Source organism: Monodelphis domestica, chromosome 2 (genome assembly GCF_027887165.1).
Source record: "Monodelphis domestica isolate mMonDom1 chromosome 2, mMonDom1.pri, whole genome shotgun sequence".
Lineage (NCBI taxonomy): Eukaryota > Metazoa > Chordata > Mammalia > Didelphimorphia > Didelphidae > Monodelphis > Monodelphis domestica.
Genome location: NC_077228.1, coordinates 80,326,162 through 80,348,616, shown reverse-complemented (window position 1 = coordinate 80,348,616; position 22,455 = coordinate 80,326,162). Strand labels below are relative to the sequence as shown.

The window sequence follows — 22,455 nt, the reverse complement described above, 5'->3', positions numbered from 1 at the left end:
TCAAAAAGACAAAAGAAGACTACTTCATTTGAAATCAGAGGACCAGAGGTCAGCTCCAGTCTCTGTCTTTTATTACCTTTGTCTCCTGGGCCTCAGTTTCCTCTTCTGGAAAAAGAACATTAAATGGCCTTGAAATCTGTATTCCTATGATCTATTGGGAATTACATGGAATGGAGCCACATCCCAGATCCAAAGACCAGGTGAAGGAGAAGGGAAGGAAAACCAACCAATCCAGAAATATTTGTTAACTTCATTAGGGGAACAGAGTATGCTCAGAGTTCTTTGGCAGAGGGCCATGACCAGTGGAGGGCCAAGGAGGTCGGATTACAAATTATGGAACACAGGGTTTTAATCTTTTTTGTGTCCTCAAAGCTTTTGGCTGTCTGGTGAAGCCTAAGGACCCCTTCTCAGAATGCTGTTATTTAAATGTGTAAGTTAAAATATATAGAACTACAAAGGAAATCAATTATTTTGAAATACAACTATCAAACTACTAAAAAAGAAAAAATAAGTTCATAGGCCCCCAAGTTAAGAACCTAGTTTGCCATCAACTGTCTAAGCAATATGGCAGCCCTTGGTGTCTTTTTGGTTCAATAAGATGAATGAAGGTAGGGAAGGATATGGTTTGCTCAGGAAGGAAGGGAGGGAGTAAGGGGCCATGACAACAGTAAAAACTGGAGCTGTTCTAGCAGAAATCTGGTTTGCTAGAAGACACCATGGAGTCTGTAATGGTTAGGAGGAGGAAGGGAATAAACATTTATATAGTGCCTACTGTGTGCCAGACACTATGCCAAGTCCTTTTATAGACATTATGTTATTTGATCCTCACAATTATCCTAGAGGGAAGGTATTATTATGGCCATTTTTACAGTTGAGGAAACTGAGGCAAACAGGTTTAAATGATTTGCCCAGAGTCACACTAGAGCTAGTGTAAGAGACTAAATCTGAACTCAGATCTTCTAGATTCCAGTACTACCTGCTGATTCCATCATTGACTCCCTCCAAGAACCAGCTCAGCCCAGCCCCAAACTGGGAGGTGCTGAGCTAATCTACAAAGGTGTAAAAAGAAATCAGACTCCTTAGGTTGGACTCCCATTCTGACCTGCCCACACTTCAGATAGACTAGTTGCAGAACTTTTATTATGTTTATACAGCTGTAGACCAATACATTATTAAAGTATCTAAGTGGGAACAGCTAAGTGGCTCAGTGGATTGAGAACAAGGTCTAGAAATAGGAGGTCCTGGGTTCAAATTTAGCCTCAGACACAGCTGTGTGACCCTGGGCAAGTCACTTAACCTCCATTGCCTAGCCCTTACCACTCCACTGTTTTGTTTCTAAGGCAGAAGGTATGGGTTTAAAAATACATTAAAAATAAATAAAAGTATCTAAGCTGTTGTTCAAAACCTCAGATGATCCTTTGAGCATAAATAGAATAGCCCTCCCTAATGTCCTAATGGACAGAAATCTCAACTGCTTCCAGGGTTCTCCAGCACCATTTCTTCCCCACTCCCTTGCACCCCCATTTCAGGTGGATCAGTCCAAGCTGAATTAATTCGTGCTGGAGTCCTGAAGAAATGTCCAAATGCCTCAGCTGCAGCAGTGAGAATGTAGGTCACAGAGCACCCCCTCCCTGGGAAAGGAGAGCACAGAGCTGTCTCCTCTTAGGTCCTCATCCTCAGCAGCTAATAGCTTCCTGGCTCCAGCACTAGAACCCCACCTCAGAGCTTGACAGCCACTGGCCTCAATAGTTCACACCTGCCTTTGGAGAGCAGCCCAGGGCAGGTGTGCTCTGTAGCTTCCCAACAGCAGGACTGATGAGGAATTGAATATGTGTAAGGGTAGATCAGGGCAGGGAGAGCTGGGATAGAGAGCTCCGTTCTTTTTCCATCCAGTGTTGAAGTCAGTGCCTGATTGATCTTCCCTGGGAAGAACTAGGCAGAAGGGACTTATATTGCATCAGGAAGGAGTGAGCTAGAGAAAAGGACAAACTTCCCAGGTACTAGACTATTAAAAAAAAAATAGGTACCTGTCTCCAGGGTCAGGTTATCTCTGCAGAGAAGTCCCCATAGTGCTAGGTCATTAGGGAGAATATTAAAAGTGGTGTGTCCCTGAGGCTCCCTCCTTCCACCTAGAAAATTATTACCTTGTTGGGGGGAGTGTATGTGTGTTGATGGATGACTGATTCACATTGGGAAAGGCAAGTGCCAGAGGCTGACTCACTGTTCTCTTCAAAGAAAGTATCAAACTAGAATTCTATCTATCTGCCTCCTAGATGGTGTTAATCTGGGGAAAATAATTTTGAGGTTCAAACTGTGCTCCTGATGGATATCCCTTAGCTAGGAGGAAGTGACCCAAGTTATATACCCAAAGCTTGACTGCTTCCTAACAAATGCCACTTCCACAAAGACCAGCTGTAGTGAATAGTATTATTCAAGCTGATAATCTATAGGAACAGAGTAAATATATCAGACAATACAAGAGTGAATGAGCTCCCTCTTCCACTGGGAATGAGATATTTCAAATCAATTGAGAGAGTCCCAGATCTCAATCCAAGGAAAAATTCCCCGAAATCTCTGGTGTGGTAAACTGGGGATTGGAACATGATTGAGATGCTGTTCCTTTATATATTTTCTTCTTCTCAGAGTCTGTTTCTTCCTTCTTGTTTTCTCCCTGAAGAAAATCTGGAACCATAACGTCTCTTTCAAGCCCATAAGTACAATCTTTGTGGTCTTGGAGCTTTACCTCTCTTGGCCTCTGTGTCCTCAGTTTCTATATAAATTCCCTTCCAATTTGAAATCTATGTTTCCAAAATCTGTTTGGAGTAGAGTCATACTCCTGACCCAAAGATGGCAGGCACCCAGGTTAACTAATACTCAGAAATTACTAGATAAATCCATACTTTTCCATCTGTCTGGAAGGATTCAATAGCTATCCTGCTTTCAGAGATGCACATGGAGGATATGTATGCCCCCTAAAGGTCACTCCCAGACCCTGGGCTACTTAGGATCTTCTGGTAATAGAAACCAGACATTCATCCCAAAAGGATCTGGCTTTCCCCTAGAGGATTTTAATGTATCATGCCAACAGCCTCATGGCAAAGGCTTACAAGGAAGGAGAATGAAGATAATAAAGTAACCCTCAGCTTCCATATTGTCAATAGTTACTCTTGCACTCAGAGGGTAAATAATAATTTGTTCTGGGTCAGCAAAGAAAGAAGATAGTGTTATCAACTCTCAGTTGTCTGATCTACTAGAAGGGCATGTATCTACCTGTCTTACTCCTCATTCTCAGTTCTCCTTTGTTTAATAATCATACAACTCCCACTCTACTCCTCAAATTGTGGGTGGTCCCCTAGGACCTGTCTTGGCTTCTCTTCTCTCCTACACTCTATTCATTGGTGATCTCATCTGTTCCCATGAGTCCAATTAGCATCTCTATGCAGATGACATCCAAATCTATCAAGCATTCATCTCTCTCCTGAATTCCAATCACACATCTTTATTAACCTGTTTAAAATCTCTACCTCTGCACCAGTGTCATCTCTATTCCCATCTTCTGTCATCTTTGTCAATTTGCTACCAACCTGAGAGTGGTTTGACTTGTGTTTCTTTCCATTGGTGACTTAGAGCAATCACATATGGTGTTAGTACTTTGCAATTCTTTTGAGATTTGTTTGCTCATATCCTATATTCCTATCCATTGACTCTATATATTTATGTAGTTCCCTATATATCTTGTATACCTTATCACAGATATTTTATGCCCCCCCAACTGATAACTTCCCTTGTTATCTTCTTCATTTATTTTGCTCAGTCCCAAAGGCAACTTAAATTCAGCATATCTAAAATGGAAATAATCATCTTACTCCCAAAATCTTCAGTTCTTCCTTATCTATTATTATTATTATTATTATTATTATTAATTATTACTATCACTTTTGAAGTTTTCATGTCCCCTGCCTTTCCTATCTAATCAGTTGTTAGATTTTGTTCATTCTACTGCACAGCATTTCTCTCATAATCCTCATCTCTCTGCTCATTGAACTACCATCATAATTCACATCTTCATAACCTCTCACCAAGATAGGTAATAGGATAGGGAGAGACTAGATCTGTTATTTCTTGGGCATAGGTAGCTCCCAGATGATAAAACTCCCTCTACCTATATAGCACCTCCTGTGCAGTTAGAGAATTTCCAAGAACTTTGACTTGCCTAGGATTGTAAAGACTATTTTTTCGAGGTGGTATTTGAACCAACTTTGAGGCCCCCTGTACCCAAGAAATCACATTGCTAGTCCCTCTCTGTCCTATAACTCTGAGGCCAGCTCTCTAGCCATAACATGAGGGATAGTATAATATTGCAATAACATCTTCACGAACTTACCTGCCTCCAATTTATTCCCTCTATATCCCCTCTATCATACTAATGCCAAAGTAATCTCCCCAAGACACATCTCAACAAGCCACCGCCTTGGCTAATAAGCTCCAGTGGCTCCCTAGTGTCTCTAGGATAAATATAAAGCAAAACATGAAACCTTTTCAGTCATCTACAGTCTTAACTCCAACCTATCTTTCTAGTCTTATTTCACATTACTCTTTGTCACACTCACTATGTTTCAGTCAAATTGGATCACTAGTCAGACCTTGAACTCAACATTCTGACTTCCACCTCATTACTATCATCCACCCTCCATGTCTGGAACACACTTCCTCTTCAAATTTGCCTCCCAGGATCCTTCAAGGCTCTCAGCCCATGTGCCATCAATTTATGAAGCCTTGTCTCATATCCGTAGATGCTAGTGCTCGCCCCTATTCCTCCTCCAATTACTTTCTATTTTATTTATCTGTGTTCATGTTGTATCCCTTCAATTAAATATAAATTCCTTGATGACAAGGACTCTCTATTTTTTGCCTTTATATCCACAGTTGGTGCTTAATAGATATTTATTAAAGTAAATTGAGAAGCAGCAAGATAATAGCAATTGCTATTATGTATAATTACTATAGAATGATAATAATAATGATCATTATTATAGCTGACCTACTTTTAGAATCTATAGTGTGCCTGGCATTGTACTAAGCTCTTTACTATTATTATCCCATTTGAGCCTTTCAACAACCCTGTCCAATTTTACAGATGAGGAAACTGAGGCAAACAACAGTTAGTAACTTGCCCTAGGTCTCACAGCTAGTAAATATCTGTTTGAACTTGGGTTTTCCTGACTCCAGATCCAGCACTTTAACCACTATGCCACCTAAATGCCATAATTTAAAACAATCAATAATGTAAAATCTATTTTTATTTAGATTTGGAATTTATGCCCACATCCACAAGTAAGCATGCTTAGACAAATTATTGCCACCCTCTGTACCAAGACCCAAACCCTATCTGACTTGTGGGGCTACATTAGATATTTTAATCAGAGGTCCTGGGTTCAAGCCACAGCTTTGTCACTTATTATATGGGTGACCTTGTCCAAATCTTTCCATCTCTTCAAAGGCTAGTTACCACACTGATAAGATATAATAATAATCTGTCCACCACCCATGGAATGGTGTTATCCTCCAAAAAGAACTTCATGGTCCTTCATAAATTGTCTCATGAAAGCATCTCCAAATCTTTGTCCTGTCTCTTCCCCAAGCTTGGAATGACTTCCTCCCCTACACCTCTTAGAATTCTTGGTCATCCTTCAAGACTCAGGTCGAATACTACCTTTTTCATGAGGTCTTCCTTGATTCACCCAGTTAGTTATTAATGCCTTCCCTTCCCAGGTTACCTGGTATCTACTTAGCTTGTATCTTGAACATCCCAATTTATATAAATGTTGTTTCCCATTTAGAAAGTAAGCTCCTTGAAGGCAGGAGGTGTTTTGCTTTTGCTTCCCCCCCCAACCTATAGCATAATAGCTGGTACTTAAGGCTTAATATATAAGTATATAAAGATAAAACATTAATAGTAATAGTTTGGATGTGGTTTGGGGGTGGGCAGAAGGGTCATAACTGATTCACAAAACAAATGTATTTTTTTGCGGACAGATGAGAATTTTGCTTCATAGATTATAAAATCATAGATTTAAAGCTGAAAGAGAACTTAAAAGTCACAAAGCAACCTCCAGATTTTATAGATGAGGAAACTAAAGCCAAAGTAAATTAAATAAGTTACCTAAGATTGCATAAGTAGTGAGTGATCTAAGTGAAATTTGAACCCTGGTTCTCCAAATCTATATCTGGTGTTCTCCTTCCCACTGTACTATTCTTTCTCATTCATTAAAATAATTCTTCAGTAAAGTTATTTACTATGAGTTTTCTCCTCTTCTCTAGCGAGTGACTGGCTGCATCCTTTCCAATGTCAACACACCTTCCATGACCCCGGTGATTGGACAACCACAACATGAGACACCCCAGCCCATTTATCAGAACAACAATGTGCCCGCTAAGCCCACTGCAGGTAGGTTCTGACCCAGAGCAGGATGCCTTGAACGTATGCCAAGAAAATGATCCCAAACTTGGAGGGTGCAGAGAATGGAGGAAAAGAAAGTTTGTGTGTACCAGAAATAGAAAAGGGAATGATTTATCTTTGTAGAACTATTAGCATTGCTGTTGGACCATTTAAATCATCATTTGCATGTATTTCCTTAAGTCAGATATTGGGTTAGACTCTCTTCTGGTGTTCAGATACCATGAAATTAGATATCTTTAAAATAGAAGAAAGAAAAAGAAAAGGAAGGGAGAAAAGAAAGGATCTCTCTAGGTCTCTTCAGTTATGTCCCCCTTGCTTCACATTGTTGCCAGATATTTCCATGCCAGCAAGTCCCAGAATTGGAGACTCAAAGAATAGAGTTAAAAAGCCATTTAATTCAATCCTTTGTCCAAAACACAAATTCTTATTCATTCATGTGTCCATATTTAAGAATATGTTTTCAGGAGCAACTGGGTGGCTCAGTGAATCGAGATCCATGCCTAAAGAATGAATGTCCTGGGTTCAAATGTGACCTCAGTCACTTCCTAGCTGTGTGACTGGACAAATTATTTAACCCCCATTGCCTAGCCTTTACCATTCTTCTGCCTTGGAACCAAGATGGATTCCAAGATGGAAGGTAAGTTTTAAAGAAATAATAATAATAACTTACATTTATATGAGACAATTTTAAAAAAATATTTTGCTCACAACATTATTGTGATGTATATAACTAATGTTATGCCCAAGCATATATTAGGAAATAAACAAAATCCTTATTTCTCTTTTTTTATTCAGACATTTTATTTTCCAATTACATGTAATAACAATTTTCAACATATTCCAAAATTACAAGATCCAAACCATCTCCTTCCTTTCCCCAACTTGGAGACAGGGATCAATTTGATCTGGGCCATAGATGTATTATCATTCGAAAAACACTTCTATATTGGTCATTGCTGTAAGAGCACACTCATACAAAACCAAAACCCCAAAGTAATAAGGGGTTTTAAAAATTATTTTTTTAGAAGAGTCTGTCTTAGTCAAAAGGTGGTTGGGAAAGGCATGTGTAGAGGAGGGTACATGAGTATTTGTTTGGGATTATGTGGATTCTCACTTGAGTTTCTGGGAGGAATTCCCAAGTCTTGTCCAGGGTGTACCAATTCACAAAGAAAGCAAGCATTCGTCCACTTAACCTCCTCTAGAGTCTCCAAGACATGGTGATCATATCTTCAATCAGCTAATATTGGATGAATACTAAGGTGATAGGGTAGAAGATAGAAGAATTCAAGCCTTCTCCCTGATCCTTGAACCCCAAAGCTGTGTTATTGAGAAAGTGGGTCCTAGAAATCTCAGTCTTGGTTAGGGAGAAGGAGAGGATGAATCTGCTACTATCTCAAGAACATAAAGCACTCAGGACTTGGAGGGTTCCTTTTCCAGGGTAACTCCATGAAATAGACAGTAGGCTTCTAGATTCCAAGCCAGAAGGACAACAAATTACCTAATGAAACATATTATTAATAGCTTAGCTTAGAAATAGTCATTAAAAAGTATAACTGATTCAGTTTGCCCTTGATGAAAGAGTCCTAGAACCTTCACAGGTGTGAAGAATGTATCTTGTCTAATCTCTTCATTTCTTTGAGGAAACTTTAGACCTAGAGAGAAGATTGACTTGACCAAAGTCACCCTTATAATTAATTAATGGAAGAATTGGAACTGGAACCAATTTCCCTGACATCTAATTCACTGTTTGTTTGTTTTTTACTACTCCATGATGTATACTCTGACCTGGGTCCAGAAATATTTAAAAATATAGTTTTAAATCTATGAAAATTATTAAAATTTGGATTGGATTTTTATAGGAGTATTTTGAATCAGGGTGTCTAGTCACTGTATTCTTTAAAGTTTGTGTGGAAGAAATATTTGGGGCTTTGAAGAAAATGAGTTGAATATATCCTTAGCCACAAGTAGATTAGATATCACTATATTAGATGGGATGTAATGCTTGAGAATTAATGCATAGAACTATGCTCTTGAGTTTAAGATTTTTATATTTGGGAAGTGAATAAGCATTTATATAGTGTCTACGAAGTGCCAGGCATTGTGCTAAGCAATCTTTACAAATATTGCCTCCTTTGATCTTTATAATAGCCTGTGAGAAAGATGCTATTATTATCCTATTTTATAGCTGAGGAAATTAAGGCAAAGAAAGGTAAAGTGACTTTTCCAGAATCCCACAGTTAGTAAGTATATGAGACCTGATTTGAATTCAGATCTTCCTGCCTTTAGGTCCAATGCTCTATCCACCACACCAATGAAGCAGAGAGAAGAGAATTTTTTTAGTCATATTTCTCTTTTCCCTCCTCTTTCTTTCTCCCACAATCCAGTCGTTGGTATGCTATTATCTTAGATGTTTCCATGGAGGTGATAGCCTCTGAACAAGTCTCTGTCTTCCTTCCACAGCAAAGATCTTGGGGAAAGTGGGAGAAAGCCTGAGCCGAATTTGTTGTGTCCGTCCACCTGTGGAGCGTTTCACTTTTGTTGGTAAGCAGGAAAGAACCTTCTTTCCTTATCTCCTTTTCTGTCCTTTCCTCTCCTCCCCCTGATGCTCCTTTCATCTCCTCTCAGGCCCCATCATTTGGAGGCAACCCATTTTCTCTCCATAGATTCCATATTCATCTGAAAGCCTCCCCAAGATGGCCCACGAGTCCTGCCCCTCTACCCTTCACAGCTCTTGATACTGAGATATGATGTCTAAGAACAGCTGTTGCCATTGATGGACTGAAAGAAAATAACTTGCTTTCACCTTACAGAACCAATAGAACTAGACTGTAGGCTTATTGGGAGACTCTGGGCTGTCTTGATGACTGAGAACAGATCTAGGTAGCCAAGAAAACTGTGGGTCTTGTTTTCTGGAAACCCAACATTTAACTCAGTGGACATAAGTTGCACAGTGGACAGAACAAGTCAAATTCTTCCTCTTGAGCACTAATGGCTTTGGCTCTTTGGGAGTGTTCTCTTTTCATCCTCAAATTTCCAACATCAGAGCTCTTAGGTTGGTTACCAAACAGAATTCGATATGTCAGGAAGATGGCGGGTCACCATGGTGTGTGTGTAACCTAAGAGACAAAGAGATGCTCAAAGCTTTTTATGTGTCCTCCAGTCTAAAGCAAATGGACCCTACCAGAGGAGTCATCCACTCTACTGGAGAAGTTCTAAAAAGAGGAGGATTCCTCCTTATTATTCTTTATAGGTTTGGTCCTTTAGGGAAGAGAAAAGAATCCCTAAAAGTCTTTCTATTTGCCTGGCATTTGATCAGTAGTTTGGGATATGCTGGGTCTGATGTATTCAGTTATTTTAAGCTTTCATTAGTCTTTCTTTTGAGGTCTCTCCTGGGCTTCCTAGACATTCAGATAATATATCAAGTGCCATGGACAGGCCTGAAGATAGGCTGCTCCCTGGAGCTTCCTTCTGTTCTCTTTTCTTTCCCCAGATGAGAATGCCAACCTTGGCACAGTGATGCGGTATGAAGAGATTGGTGAGTGGGATGGGGAAGGGAAGGAGGGCTTCGGGAGACTGAGCCTAGAAAAAACTCCAACATAGAGCTGAGGTGGGGAGGCCAGATGGCCAATATTTAATAACAAAAGTCACTTGTTTTTTCAGTCAATCACTAAACATTTAGTAAAAGCCTACTATGTGCCAGGCACTGCATGAAATGCTGGGAATCCGAAATGGGGAATCAATTTCTGCCCTCAAGGAGTTCATAGTCTAATGGGGGAGGCAACATGCAAACCACTATGTACACACAAGCTATGTATATGATAAAGTGGGAATAATCAACAGAGGGAAGGCAGTAGAATTAAAAGGGATTGGGAGAGGAGGCAAGAATTCAAATTTGGCCTCACACACTTCCTAGCTCTGTGACCTTGGACAAGTCACTTAACCCTTTATTTGGCCCAGTTCTTACCACTCTTCTGCCTTGGAACAGAAACTTAGTATTTATTCTAAGACAGAAGGTAAGTGTTTTTAAAAAATAAATGAATTGGGAGAGGCTTCATAGGAAAGGTGGGATTTCAGCTGGGATTTAAAGAAAGTCAGAAAAGCTAGGAAGTATAGAAAAGAAAGCATTCCAGGCATGGTGGATACCCTCTCTTTGGTTTTTATTTTGATTTTGAGGCAGCTAAATAGCCCAGTGGATAGAACACCAGGTCTGGAGTCAGGAACATCTGAGTTCAAATCTGGCCTCAGACACATACCAGCTGTGTGACCCTGGGCAAATTATTTAACTTCTGTTTGCCTTGATTCACTGGAGAAAGAACTGGCCAACCACTCCAGTATCTTTGCCAAGAAAACTCCACGGAGACTATTAGTGTGCTCTGGTCCATGGGGTCATGAAGAATCAGACACAACTAAACAACAACCAACCAAAGGAAGGCAAAGCAGGGAGGGTGAGGCAGAATTACTTGTGTTCACAGTAAGAACAAACTCAGAAAAGTAATTTTTTCCTTCAGAGCCAATGGATCCCTTTCTTTCCCAAGGTCATATTCCCAAGTGGTATACCCGAAACAACCCCCCAGAGCCAGGGAGTTGGGTCATATCCCAAGAGGTGCTAGAGTGCCCATATTAGTAGCCAGTTTTCACTTCAATGCCTCTCCCTCGGGTATGAGAAATCAAAGCCATGTTTCAGTGTGAGCAGAAAGTAAACTTAACCTCTTTCCAGGGACTTTGGAAAACTTGCAAATAACCTAGGAAAAAATCTCCTCCACATTCTACATCATGACTAAGCTGCATTGAAAGCAAGAATGAGATAGATGGGGGTCAGGTACTGTCCCCCTCCCTTTGCATAAACTTGCCTATTAAATCTCCGGGAATGGACAAGCCATGGCTACTCCAATGGAAAGGATGTGCCAAATACTCCTTGTTCCCTCCACAAACACTCTTATGATGAGAGCCCCCACTCCCATTCCCACTCCCAACCCCCAGTACCTTTTACTTTTGTAAAACAGATTTACATTGGAGAGGAAGCATGTTATTCTGGAAAGAGAATTAGATTCAAAGGACCTGAATGAGAGTCCTGGCTCACTCTGCAACTAACTAGCAATGTGGCTTGGACAAAGTACTTCATTCTATCTGTGCCTCAGGTTGACCATCGATGGAATGAGGGGGTTGGATCATATCTCTAAAGTCCCTTCCAGTTCTAATTTTCTGTGATTCTGTGAGGCATCAGACCCATTTTAAAGAAGCAACCCAGCTACTGTTTTCTTTCTCTGGCCTGAATTGGACAGATAAGTGAGGGCTCATTTGCTGTTGGGATATTTTTTCATCTTCTGTGATCAATCAGTAAACAAGAATTTATCAGATGCCTTCTTTGCCAATCTCCTACCCATCAGAGCCCTTTACTGAAGAAATGGTCTCTTCCTAGCACACCCCCACTGTAAGATTAAAATGAATATCCAATAACTCCAACTATTATATTTTATAAGATTTATTAATAATCACTTGAAGTAGAAGAAATAAAAGGACAAAAGTAAAAGTAAAGAGAAGTTTTCCCAATTTCGTGGCAGGAAAAGAGCGTTATCTCTAAAAAATGTAAGAACGTAAAATGAGAGGGAGCCTGGGAAGTATAGGAATGGATGGAAATGAAGAGCAGAGAGAGAACAGATAGGAAGAGAGATGATGGAGAGACAGAGAGACAGAATGCTGGGAGAGTTTTCAACAGACACAAGAGAGATTCTCTTGAACCCTGGAAGAGAGTGGAAGGTGTATCTATATAGAGACAAAATAGAAGGGTTGTTTCAGTCTCCCATTTTTTACCGAAGCTGGGATTTAGAGACCTGGGGTTAAAATTCTAATGATACACCACCAAAGTTCAGAGCACTGTATAGAGAGGACCTTGTTCTTCCTTACACCAAAGGTGAGTTTGTAAATTGATTACAACTGAGGGTAGTCCTTCTGCTCTCCATCCTGGGCAGCTGTAGCATTAGGAAGCCGAGGTAACTTGCTCAAAGTGTGTCAGTGGTAAAAGCCACCTCCTCTGGAATTCCCAGACCTTTTCATTTACTCTTCAGCCCTCTAGTTTAGCTGAGATTCAGTCAGGAAGTTTGTGCCTAGGAAGGAAGTATAGTTAACAAAGACTATCTACCCACACCCAGGTATTTCTTGCTTCCAGGTTAACTCCTTATCTCTTCCCTAGAAAGTGAGTACTAAATGCTCATTCATTCATCCATGAAAGGGAAAACTGGAACTGTCAGTTCAGCAACTGGGCTGCTTAGGGAGGGGAGTGCCAAGGGAAAGGATGATTTGAGTTCTAAAAAAGACCTTAGGAATCATTTAGTTCAAGCTATGATTATTCACCTGGGGGCTACTCCAGACCAAAGGCTTAAAGACTGACTGCACACCTTTTCCTCTTTAAGGTGAAGCTTCCTAGTCATTATTCAGTCAGGTGGAATCTTTCATTTTACTCCAGAAAAAGAAACAAGGATCCATACAGGGAAAGTGATTTCCCAAAGTCACAGAGCAATTCATGATAGAGCTGGAACTCAAACCCAAGTCTGGAGCCCCATCCTGCCCAGGGCCACCCTTCTAGCTTCAGACTATCTGATAGAAAAGGGAGCCACGCTTCCCTCAAGCACGCCTCTGTGTCGATGCTCTCATCCCAGTATCTGACATTCCTTTTGCCCTGCTTGAGAAGGCGAAGGCTGTTTCTATTCCTCTCCCAATTCCCATCTGTGGCCCCCGTGTTAATGTACCTCTCCAGGTGATTGCTCACCTCGGGACTTAGGGGCTGACTGCACACACACCTTTGTCTCTCTGGCTGGCAGGCTTCCTAATCGTTCTTCTATTGGGTGGAACCACTGCTGCCCTCCAGTGACCACAGTGGGGAGCGTGCACTGACGGCTGGTCCTCTGATGAGCCTTATATTCTGGGGAAAAGTCAACACAGCCCGGTTTTAGACCCGAGAAGAAGCTGGGAGCTCTCACTTTTATTTTCTGTCTCCTTTAAAATCTTTCACTTTATGCCAGGGTGAGAGAGTGAGTCACTGGCTCGGGGCAGGAGAGAGAATAATATTAATGGGGAGAGAGGAAGTCGAGGGAGGGCGATTTCCCTGGGGAGGTCTCCAAATTTAGCTTTTAGAAAATCAGGCAGAGCTGCTGAAGGGCGCTGCAGGTAGTTAACCCTTCATGCCTCAATGGAGGCAAAAAGAAGAATCCTGGGGCCACTGTTCCACCTGCCTGCCCCCAACTGTAGGAGAAGGTAGCTGGGCTCCTAACTGGGACATCAAACTCCTTTTTTTCCCCCTGATGGCTTGGGGCAAAGCTTTAGCAGCTTTCTAGTGGGAAAAAAAAGACTTAAAAAACCTTTCCTTCCCTCTTAGAATCAATACTATGTATTGGTTCCAAGGCAGAAGAGGGTAAGGGCTAGGCAATGGGGGTTAAGTGACTTGTCCAGGGTCACACAGCTAGGAAGTGTCTGAGGTCTGTTTGAATCCATAGGCTTTAGCTCTCAATTCTCTGAGCTACCCAGCTGCCCTAGAGAAAAGACTTTTGCTGGCACTTCCTCTTATTCAGACAGTCTGAAATAAGCCACCTCAGACATCCTTTGACACAGTCAATGGACATATCATTAGACTACTCAGGACAATGTTAGATGAGTAGCTGAATCCCAAAATGTGGGACCAGACAAGGTAATCAACATGGTGCAGTGGGTAGTTCAGTCTGTCCTGGGTTCTAGTCCTGGTTCTACTACTTTATAGCTGTGTAACTTGTCTTTAGCTACCTCATCTGCAAAATACAGGGATTAGACCTGATCTCTGAGGACTAACCCTGGGGCCGGTTGAGAGCTATAAGCATAGAATCTTAGCTTCTAGGAATTTGAGATTTCAAAAGGACAAAAGAAATCATCTAGTAGAAATACTTAAAATTTCAAATTTAGATTAAAAATTTTTTTTCTTAAGAGGCTCAGTAGACAAGAGTGCAGAGCCTGGAATAGAGAAAACCTGAATTTGTATCTAGTTTCAGATGCTTACTAGCTGTGTGACCCTGGGCAAATCACTTAACCCCTGTTTGCCTCAGTTTCCTCATCTACAAAATGTTTCCTTATGGAAATATCTCTGGTGGTCAAGTTGGGGTGGAATGTAGTGATTTGTATAGACAGTTGTCGTTCAGCCATGCCTGACTCTTCATGACCCCATTTGGGATTTTCTTGGCAAAATACTGGAGTAGTTTACCATTTCCTTCTCCAATTAACAGATGAGGAAACTGAGGCAAACAAGGTTAAGCAATTTGTTCAGGCTCATCCAGCTTGTACATGTCTCAGCCAAATTTGAAATCAGGTCTTCCTGATTCCAGGTCCAGTCCTCTGTCCACTGTGCCATCTGCCTGCCCCCAACTCCTCGAGGCACTGGTGGGTCATTTTTATAAACTCTTAGGGGACTAGGAAGCTATGTTAGAGAACCCAAGGCCATTCAGGTCCTGGGGATGCCTTACCTCCTTTTTGGGAAAACTAATCCCTGTCCCAGGAAAGAAAGTGTGCCCCCTTACCACTCGCTACTTAGGTGACCTTGGCCAAGGAATATCACCTCGTTAAGCCTCAGTTTCCTCTGGAAAAGGGAGGAAATTAGATTAGCTAGCCTTTGAACTCCCTCCCAGCTCTGAAGACAAGGCTAGTCAGGCTTAAGGGGAAAGATGTGTATATGACACCTTGTAAGCCAAGTGCACTGTGGATCTGATTTATTACTACTGTTCCTGATAGGCCAGGGGCTCATCTAGGGCCATCTTAGACAAAGGTTCCCTTGGCTACAGAGTCGCAGGGCTGGCCAGAGGGGCCGGTTTGGGGGCAGGAGAGGAGTGGAGGGTGAAGGCATCCTCAGAGGAGGCAGCCTCAGAGTTGAATGAAAGCCTGTGTTTCCCATGCTCTCTGTTCCTTTTCCAAACTCTTATTTCCTCTCCCCAGAACTTCGCATCTTGCTGCTTTGTGGCAGTGACCTGCTGGAATCCTTCTGCATCCCTGGGCTCTGGAATGAGGCTGATGTGAGTAAGATGCTGCCGTCCCAGCAGAGGGTCATGGGAGGAGATGGGAAGGATTGGGGGGAGGGAGAGGTCTTCCTCTCTCCCTCTCCTCCCCCTCTGTGCTTCACTTGAGCAGTTCTCACCTACCCTGACCTTTCTTTTAACACCATGTTCCCAGGACCTTGGACCAACTGTTCACATAGAAGAGAAAGATCCCTGCCCTGCAGCTTTCTCTCCTGTTTCATTTGTCTACATCCTCCTCCTTCTCAGTTTCCTCATCTGGCAAATCAGGGGGGTGGACTTGATGACCTCTGAGGTCCCCAACAACTCTGAATCTACAATCCTGTGATGCTCCTCTTCCTCTTCCTCCTTCTCCTCCTCCTCCTCCTCTCTCCAACTACCCTAAGGGTCCTGGGAAAGCCGTGATCCTGTCTTGGAAATGTCTCATTTGAAGCTTCAAAAACAAAAACAACACCACACAAATGAGAGAGTTCCAAAGCCCCCTCACCAGGGCACAACATTTTTCTCCTCTCTCCCCTCCTGGTCTTTAATAAAATAACAAAAGCTAGCTTTTATATAACACTTTAAGGTTTGCAAAGCACTTTACACATGTTAACCACATTTGATCTTCACAACTGTCCTTGGGGGAAAGTACTATTGTTATTCCATTTCACAGGTGAGGAAACTGAGGTAGACAGATATTAAGTGATTTGTCTAGGGTCAAACAGTAAGTATCTGAGGCTGGAATTGAACTCAGGTCTTCCTGATTCCAAGTCTAGCATGCTCTCCACTAGACCACCTAGCAGTCTAACTCTAATTTCCATTTCTTTAACCTCATCATTGCCACAGTCCAAGAGAAGACCCTACCCTCTCAGGATATCCCTTTGGAATAGGGTTGCCTATCACCTTAGCCTATACCTCTGCATAGAATGGGAGGGGGAAAGATAAAAACAGAATAGTCAACTCAGGATAAGTGGGACCTTTCTGCTTTGGACTTGGGGAAATTAAAATGAGATTATGTTTGTAAATTAGATAATATTTGTAAAGCTCTTAGCACATTGCCTGGCATATTGGAGGTGCTCAGTAAATGCCCATTCCCTTCTTCACTCTGTCTACTTCAAAGAAGTGAAAAGGTTCAGCTCCCCTTCCTCTTTCAAAATGTTTTTGCAGACTCAGTTTGACTGTACAATTGTATTTACATATTCATTCAACATGCTTGTCCTACTTATCCAGCGTATACTAGGCAGTAGGTAGGATAAGACAGAGGAGTCAAACATGGCCCCATGTCATTTTCTAGGTCAACAGGCAGCTCGATCCGTATGAATGGGATCCCTATGGATGGTTCAGTAACTCATTTAGTGGCCCATTTCTGAGTTTGACCCCACAACAATAAAAGATATTGGATTGTAAATTTCTTGGGAGCAGATTCTATCATTTAAAAAAAAATAAAAACTCTTGCCTTCTGCCTTGGAACCAATACTACGTACTTGGTACTAACCAAGGCAGAAGAGCAGTAAGGGCTAGGGCTAGACAATGGAGGTTGTGACTTGTACAGGGTCACCCAGCTAGGAAGTGTCTGAGGTCCCCTCTCTAGTCCTGTCTCTCAATCCACTGAACTACCTAGCTGCACCCTACTATCATCTTTAATCTCTATATCTCTGGTTTTATACATTTGGGGTGAGGGACTCTGTATGGTATCCTTAGATCCAGTTTGTGAAACAAGGGATACAAAGATGAAAAATGACATTGGAAGGAGAATGATGTCATCAAAGGCATTTTCCTTTTTTGGCCTGGATGTGTGTTTTTAATGGAATAGAGAATTCTTGACCAGGAAACTCCCTTGGCCAACACGATGTATCAACACCTATTTTTATACTTAGAGTCTTAGAGATATGACTTTCCCAGGGTGCCAGGATGTATCTGAGCAGGGACACAATATCATCTCTTCTTGACTTGGATGTCAGTTCTTTATCCACTAATTCACTCTCTCCAATCAAAGAAGTAGGGGATTGAAAAAGAATAAACTAAAAGGTGATCTGGTCTCATCACAAAAGGGAGGGATAAGTAACTGATGGGTAGAATCCATGTGGTGTCAATAGGACATGAGGAAGGTACATAGAAGAGATGAGGATGGACAGACATAGATGGTGCACCATCCACATCAGTGATCTCCCAAAGCCATTGAAGAACTGTTGCATTTGCCCGAGTACCTTGCACATATCTGGCACTTAAATGCTTGCTGGACTCATTGAAGTGATATGAAGAAGGAGAAGATATAATCCTTGCCCTTAGGGGGCTTGCTGTCTAGACAAACACAAAGTATAGAACTAATAGTATAGTATTATATGATTTGTGCCAACACAATTAGCGCTAAGGGAATTCTGAGGAGGGAGAGGTGACTGTGGGTGGAAGTGAGAAGAGAAGGCTATGATTTGAGAGGAAGATTAAGGACAAGGAACTTTTAATACCTAGTTCTAGTTTTACTGGAAACATTTCAAGCCAGGGCTGTTTGTCCTTGTTGGAAGGGGGTTGGGGGTAGGGATGGGGGAGCCAACCCTGAAGAAATTACACTGTTTGGGTCCACCACACCCTCTCCACCCTGCCACCCCCAAACAATGTTTTCATTCAAAGAAAAAACACTTAACCCCCTTTGGTTCTGGGTTTAGTGCTTTAATTAACTCCCTTCTTTCACCGACTTCAAAGGATCCTTCGAAGGCAAAAAGTCTCATGTGCCAAGTTTTGCAAGAATAATTGGAGGAGTCTTCCCAGGTAGGGCAGGCTGCAGCTGTCACCCCAGCCTCCTGGCTCTGGGGCAGCTATGAGGGGAATAATGATGATAATAATAATAATAACAACTGATATTTACGTAGGTTGGGAAAGCTATCTCAAAGTGGAAAGGCTGCCTTGGGAGGGAATTGCCTCTCCCAGGAAAACTCCCTTTGAAACCATAACTGAGTGTAGAATTCAACCAAAAGTCATGGGGCCACAAACTGGGAGGCCACTAGCAATCACTGCAATCAATTCTTCTGGTCAAGCTTTTTAAATTATGCAAATGTTATGAATCATGTAGCCATGGAAAATTCTAAATAAAATAAATTAAATAATGTAGAAAAATTATGCAAATTTTATGTTCATCTCAGCAACCTTCTTTTAATGGGATTGAGAGCCCCGTGGTCTGCTAGGTGGTGCAGTGAGTGGATAGGGTGCTGGGCATTCAACTTCCCCTCAGAAGAGCTGGATGTGATTGAAATGACTCTACAACAGCCACAAAGTACCTTGCATCTCCTGTGTGGATGGACATGGATGTATATTATATATGTGCATGTTTGTCCCCCATAGAATGTAAACTACATGAAGGCAAGAAATGCTTCATTTTTGTAATATTTAGCCAATGTCCCACGGAGAAGATAACAGTCCTATGATCTCAATTAGACACTAGCTGTGTGATCCTGGGCAAGTCACTAAATCTTGTTTGGCTCCGTTTTCTCATCCTGTAAAGTGAGCTGGAGAAGGAAGTGGCAAACCACTCCAATATCTTTGCCAAGAAAACTCCAGATGGGATCACTAAGAGTCAGACATGACTGAACAATGAGAGATGTGAAAAAAACAGAAGTTCAAGGCTCAGACTCTGACACTATCTTTCAAGTTAGCAAGTTGTCTGATTCATGCAGTTTCTAGGGAAAAAAGTTTCCAGTTGGATCACACTGTATCTCGACTATCCTCTGTATCTTTCACTTCAATCAGTAAACATTTATTCGCCAGGCTCTAAACTGCTCTTAATCTTTGTTTGGGAAAAACCAAGCAGCTGAAGAAATGAGATTGCCTTTCCTTCCTTCTGTTTTTCCTGTAGTCTGAGCTCCCCTGCCTCTTAGGGATCCCATCTGAGCAGATGAATCTGTCAAATATTAACTAGAGTTCCTTATGTGATCTCTCCTGACTCCCCTGTGCCATGTTTATCTGTGTTTAAGATGCACCTCACCCCCAGGAGAATAGAGACTCCTTAAAGGCACAAAAGGTTTTGGCTTTGTTTTCATATTGCCATGTAGAAATGTCTTCTACCTTGTTCTTCAATGGACCTATGATCTTATTCAACACTGGCACAAAGTAAATCTAGCATCCCCCATAGACGATTCTCCACTCTCTTCTCAGCTGCCTGATTTTCCTCAGAGGTCATCCGGTGCTCTATTCTAGATAAGGTCTTATAGGATCACCTCAACTGCTAGCTTCCTTGTCCATAAAGTACAGACAGCTAAATGGTTCAGTGGATAGAGTGCCTGGCCTGGAGCCAAAAAGACTTATCTTTGAGTTCAAATCTGGCTTCAGATACTTAATTAACTTTGTGATGCTGGACAAGTCATTTACCTCTATTCACCTCGGTTTCCTCATCTGTAAAATGAGTTGAAGAAGGAAATGGCAAGCCATTGGAGTATCTTTGCCAAGAAGACCCCAAATAGGGTCTCCAAAGAGTTGGACATGATTTGAAATGACTGTTCATCACCCATGAAGTACCCTGAATCTCCTGTGTGTTTGGACATGGATGTATATTATATATGTGCACTTTTGCCCCTGTAGAATGTAAACTACGTGAGAGCAAGGAATGTTTCATTTTTGTAATAGGTAACACAGTGCCTTGGCACATAGTAGGTCCTTCATAAATGGTAGCCAATTCATTCATTGGGTATTCCTTTTTGTAGATTACAGGATAGCCATGTCTCATTATCCCATATGACTCTTATCCATGTCCCACCAAGAAAATAACAGATCTATTGAACTCAATTAAAAACATTTTTTCACCAACAGGAATTGTATGAATCAGACAGCTTGATGATTACGATCCAGTTTCAGAATCTGAGCCCTAAAATTTGGTGGGGTGGGTTTTGGTTCACACTGGAGCTGGGGGAGAAGCTCTCTATCCTGTTAACATTCTCTTCCATAAAAGGTCTGCTCAACCTGCTGAGAGGGGATGGGACAGCATCTCCCTCCTGAATGCCTTCTCCTTTGAGATTTCCTTTGTCTACTTTGGAGGCACCTTGTATGTGCCAAGTTATCTATATATTGTCTTAACCGTTAGAATGAGAACTTCTTGAGGGGGGAAGTGCTTTTGTCTTTTTTTTTTTTTGCATCCTCAGTGCTAAACACAATAGATGCATGACTGACAAACCATGTGGAATCTCTTGCTGTGCCCGTATGAGCCCCTCACCTGCTTTTCTAATTCCATATCTCTTTGAGGGTTTCTCAACAACACTTCTAGTGCATAATTCTCCATCATTACTAATGTTCTGAAGCCTATTTGTAAGCACCCTATAGATATCTCTCCATTATTCTTTAGCTGACCTACAACTCTCATTCTTTGAAGGCTGGTTTTCCATGATTTACAGCTATGTGCCACCAGCAGAAAAATATTGACTTTCTTTAAAAAGATGGGCTTTTGTTTCAGGTACAATATTGAGGATGTGGAGAACCCGGCAAACTTTCCCAAAAGCAACCCCACCTCCCCCATAATCCCTCTCAGAAATCTTGGTCAAATTCTTTGTCCCTTAGATGTTTCTGCCCAGAACTGAAGAATTCATTTTTTGGTTGTCCATCTCAATGTAAATCGCTGTCTAAACAAATGTCATTCTATTTTCCTTATGTGGAGAGTTAAAAACTGAATTCTTCTTCTCCCACATTCTCATTTGAGAGGCTCTATGATGACCATGAAACTCAATTTGGTGAACATTTAGTAAGAACAGGACCTGGGACTGGAGCTATGATTTCAGTGGTGTAGGGAACTCCCAAGTGAAGCATTTTCCTATGCAAATTGGTAGATGGGGGGCCAGACTTGGAGTCAGGAAGACTCATTTTCCCAAGTTCAGCTCTGAACTCAGACACTTACTAGCTGTGTGATCCTGGGTAAGTCACTTCTCCTGGTTGGCCTCAGTTTCCTCATCTGTCAAATGAGCTGGAGAAGGAGATGGCAAACCACTCCAGTATCTTTGCCAAGAAAACCCCAAACAAGGTCACAAAGAGTGAGATATGACTGAACAACAACAAAAGTCTGGGTTCAGTGAAGCCCACCTCACTCACTTTACCAACCATTCTCCACTGGAATAGACTTCCAAAGAATAGTCATCTCTTTACTAAGATGAAGGATCATGAGAGGACTAGAGTGGAGATTACATATATAAGGTGTCTAGCAAATATGTGTTGAGCACACTAGATACATTCCATGGAGAGAAAACCTAAGAAGGAAGGAAGGAAAGAAAGAAGCATTTATTAAGTGCCTACTATGTGCCAGCCCCTGTGCTAAATGCTTGACAAATATCTCATTTATTCCTCATAACAACACTTGGAGGTAGATGCCATTATTATCCCCATTTTATAGTTGAGGAAACTGAGGCTGACAGAGGTTGTGACTTGCCCAGGTCACACAGCATGGAAGTGCCTGAGGCCAGATTTGAACTTGAGTCTTTGTGACTCCAGGATAGCAACTCTATCTGCTGAACCATCTAGCCACCTTTGAGATCATCTAGATATTTTACACCTTCTGGAAGTTTCTAGTGCAAAGCATGCACTCTCCCTTCTTTCCTTGATTAGTTTCTCTCATTTTACCAGCTGCCATCCTGTGGATTTATCCAATGAAGAACCCATGCTAAGAAAAAGTAGAGGCAGCAGGAATGTAATGAAGTCATCAGAGGGGACTGGCCAGTATTGCCCATTGGCCCCAAGATAGTTCATGCAGCTCCAAACCCCTGCCCTAGACATCAGACGATTTAAAAACCCCAGATGCTTGGGTCCTAGCAGAAGAAAAAGATGGCGATTAGACCCAAAGGAAGAATTTCTTGGAAACTCTCCAAGGTCCTGTCTTCCCTTGGAGGCCTCCCACATCCTCTCTGAGGTCCTCTGATATGGCAGGGAGAGAAGCTACTAGTCCAAACAGGTCTGAGGAGAAGCAGGAGCCTCTCCACCCTTCTATAATGAATGGGTAAAGAGGAGAGTGAGGTGGCCTTC

General features: G+C 41.8%; 1 protein-coding gene across 2 annotated transcripts in view; it reads left to right on the top strand.

The window, feature by feature from the left end:
* Positions 1-22,455, top strand: part of NMNAT2 (nicotinamide nucleotide adenylyltransferase 2) — a 230,124-nt gene that overhangs the window by 190,100 nt on the left and 17,569 nt on the right. For both annotated transcript variants that reach the window (XM_016430000.2, XM_001366550.4), the window contains 4 exons: positions 6,322-6,448; positions 8,921-9,001; positions 9,951-9,995; positions 15,410-15,486. In XM_016430000.2, coding sequence (XP_016285486.1) covers positions 6,322-6,448; positions 8,921-9,001; positions 9,951-9,995; positions 15,410-15,486 — 330 coding nt within the window. The remainder of the gene's footprint in view (positions 1-6,321; positions 6,449-8,920; positions 9,002-9,950; positions 9,996-15,409; positions 15,487-22,455) is intronic.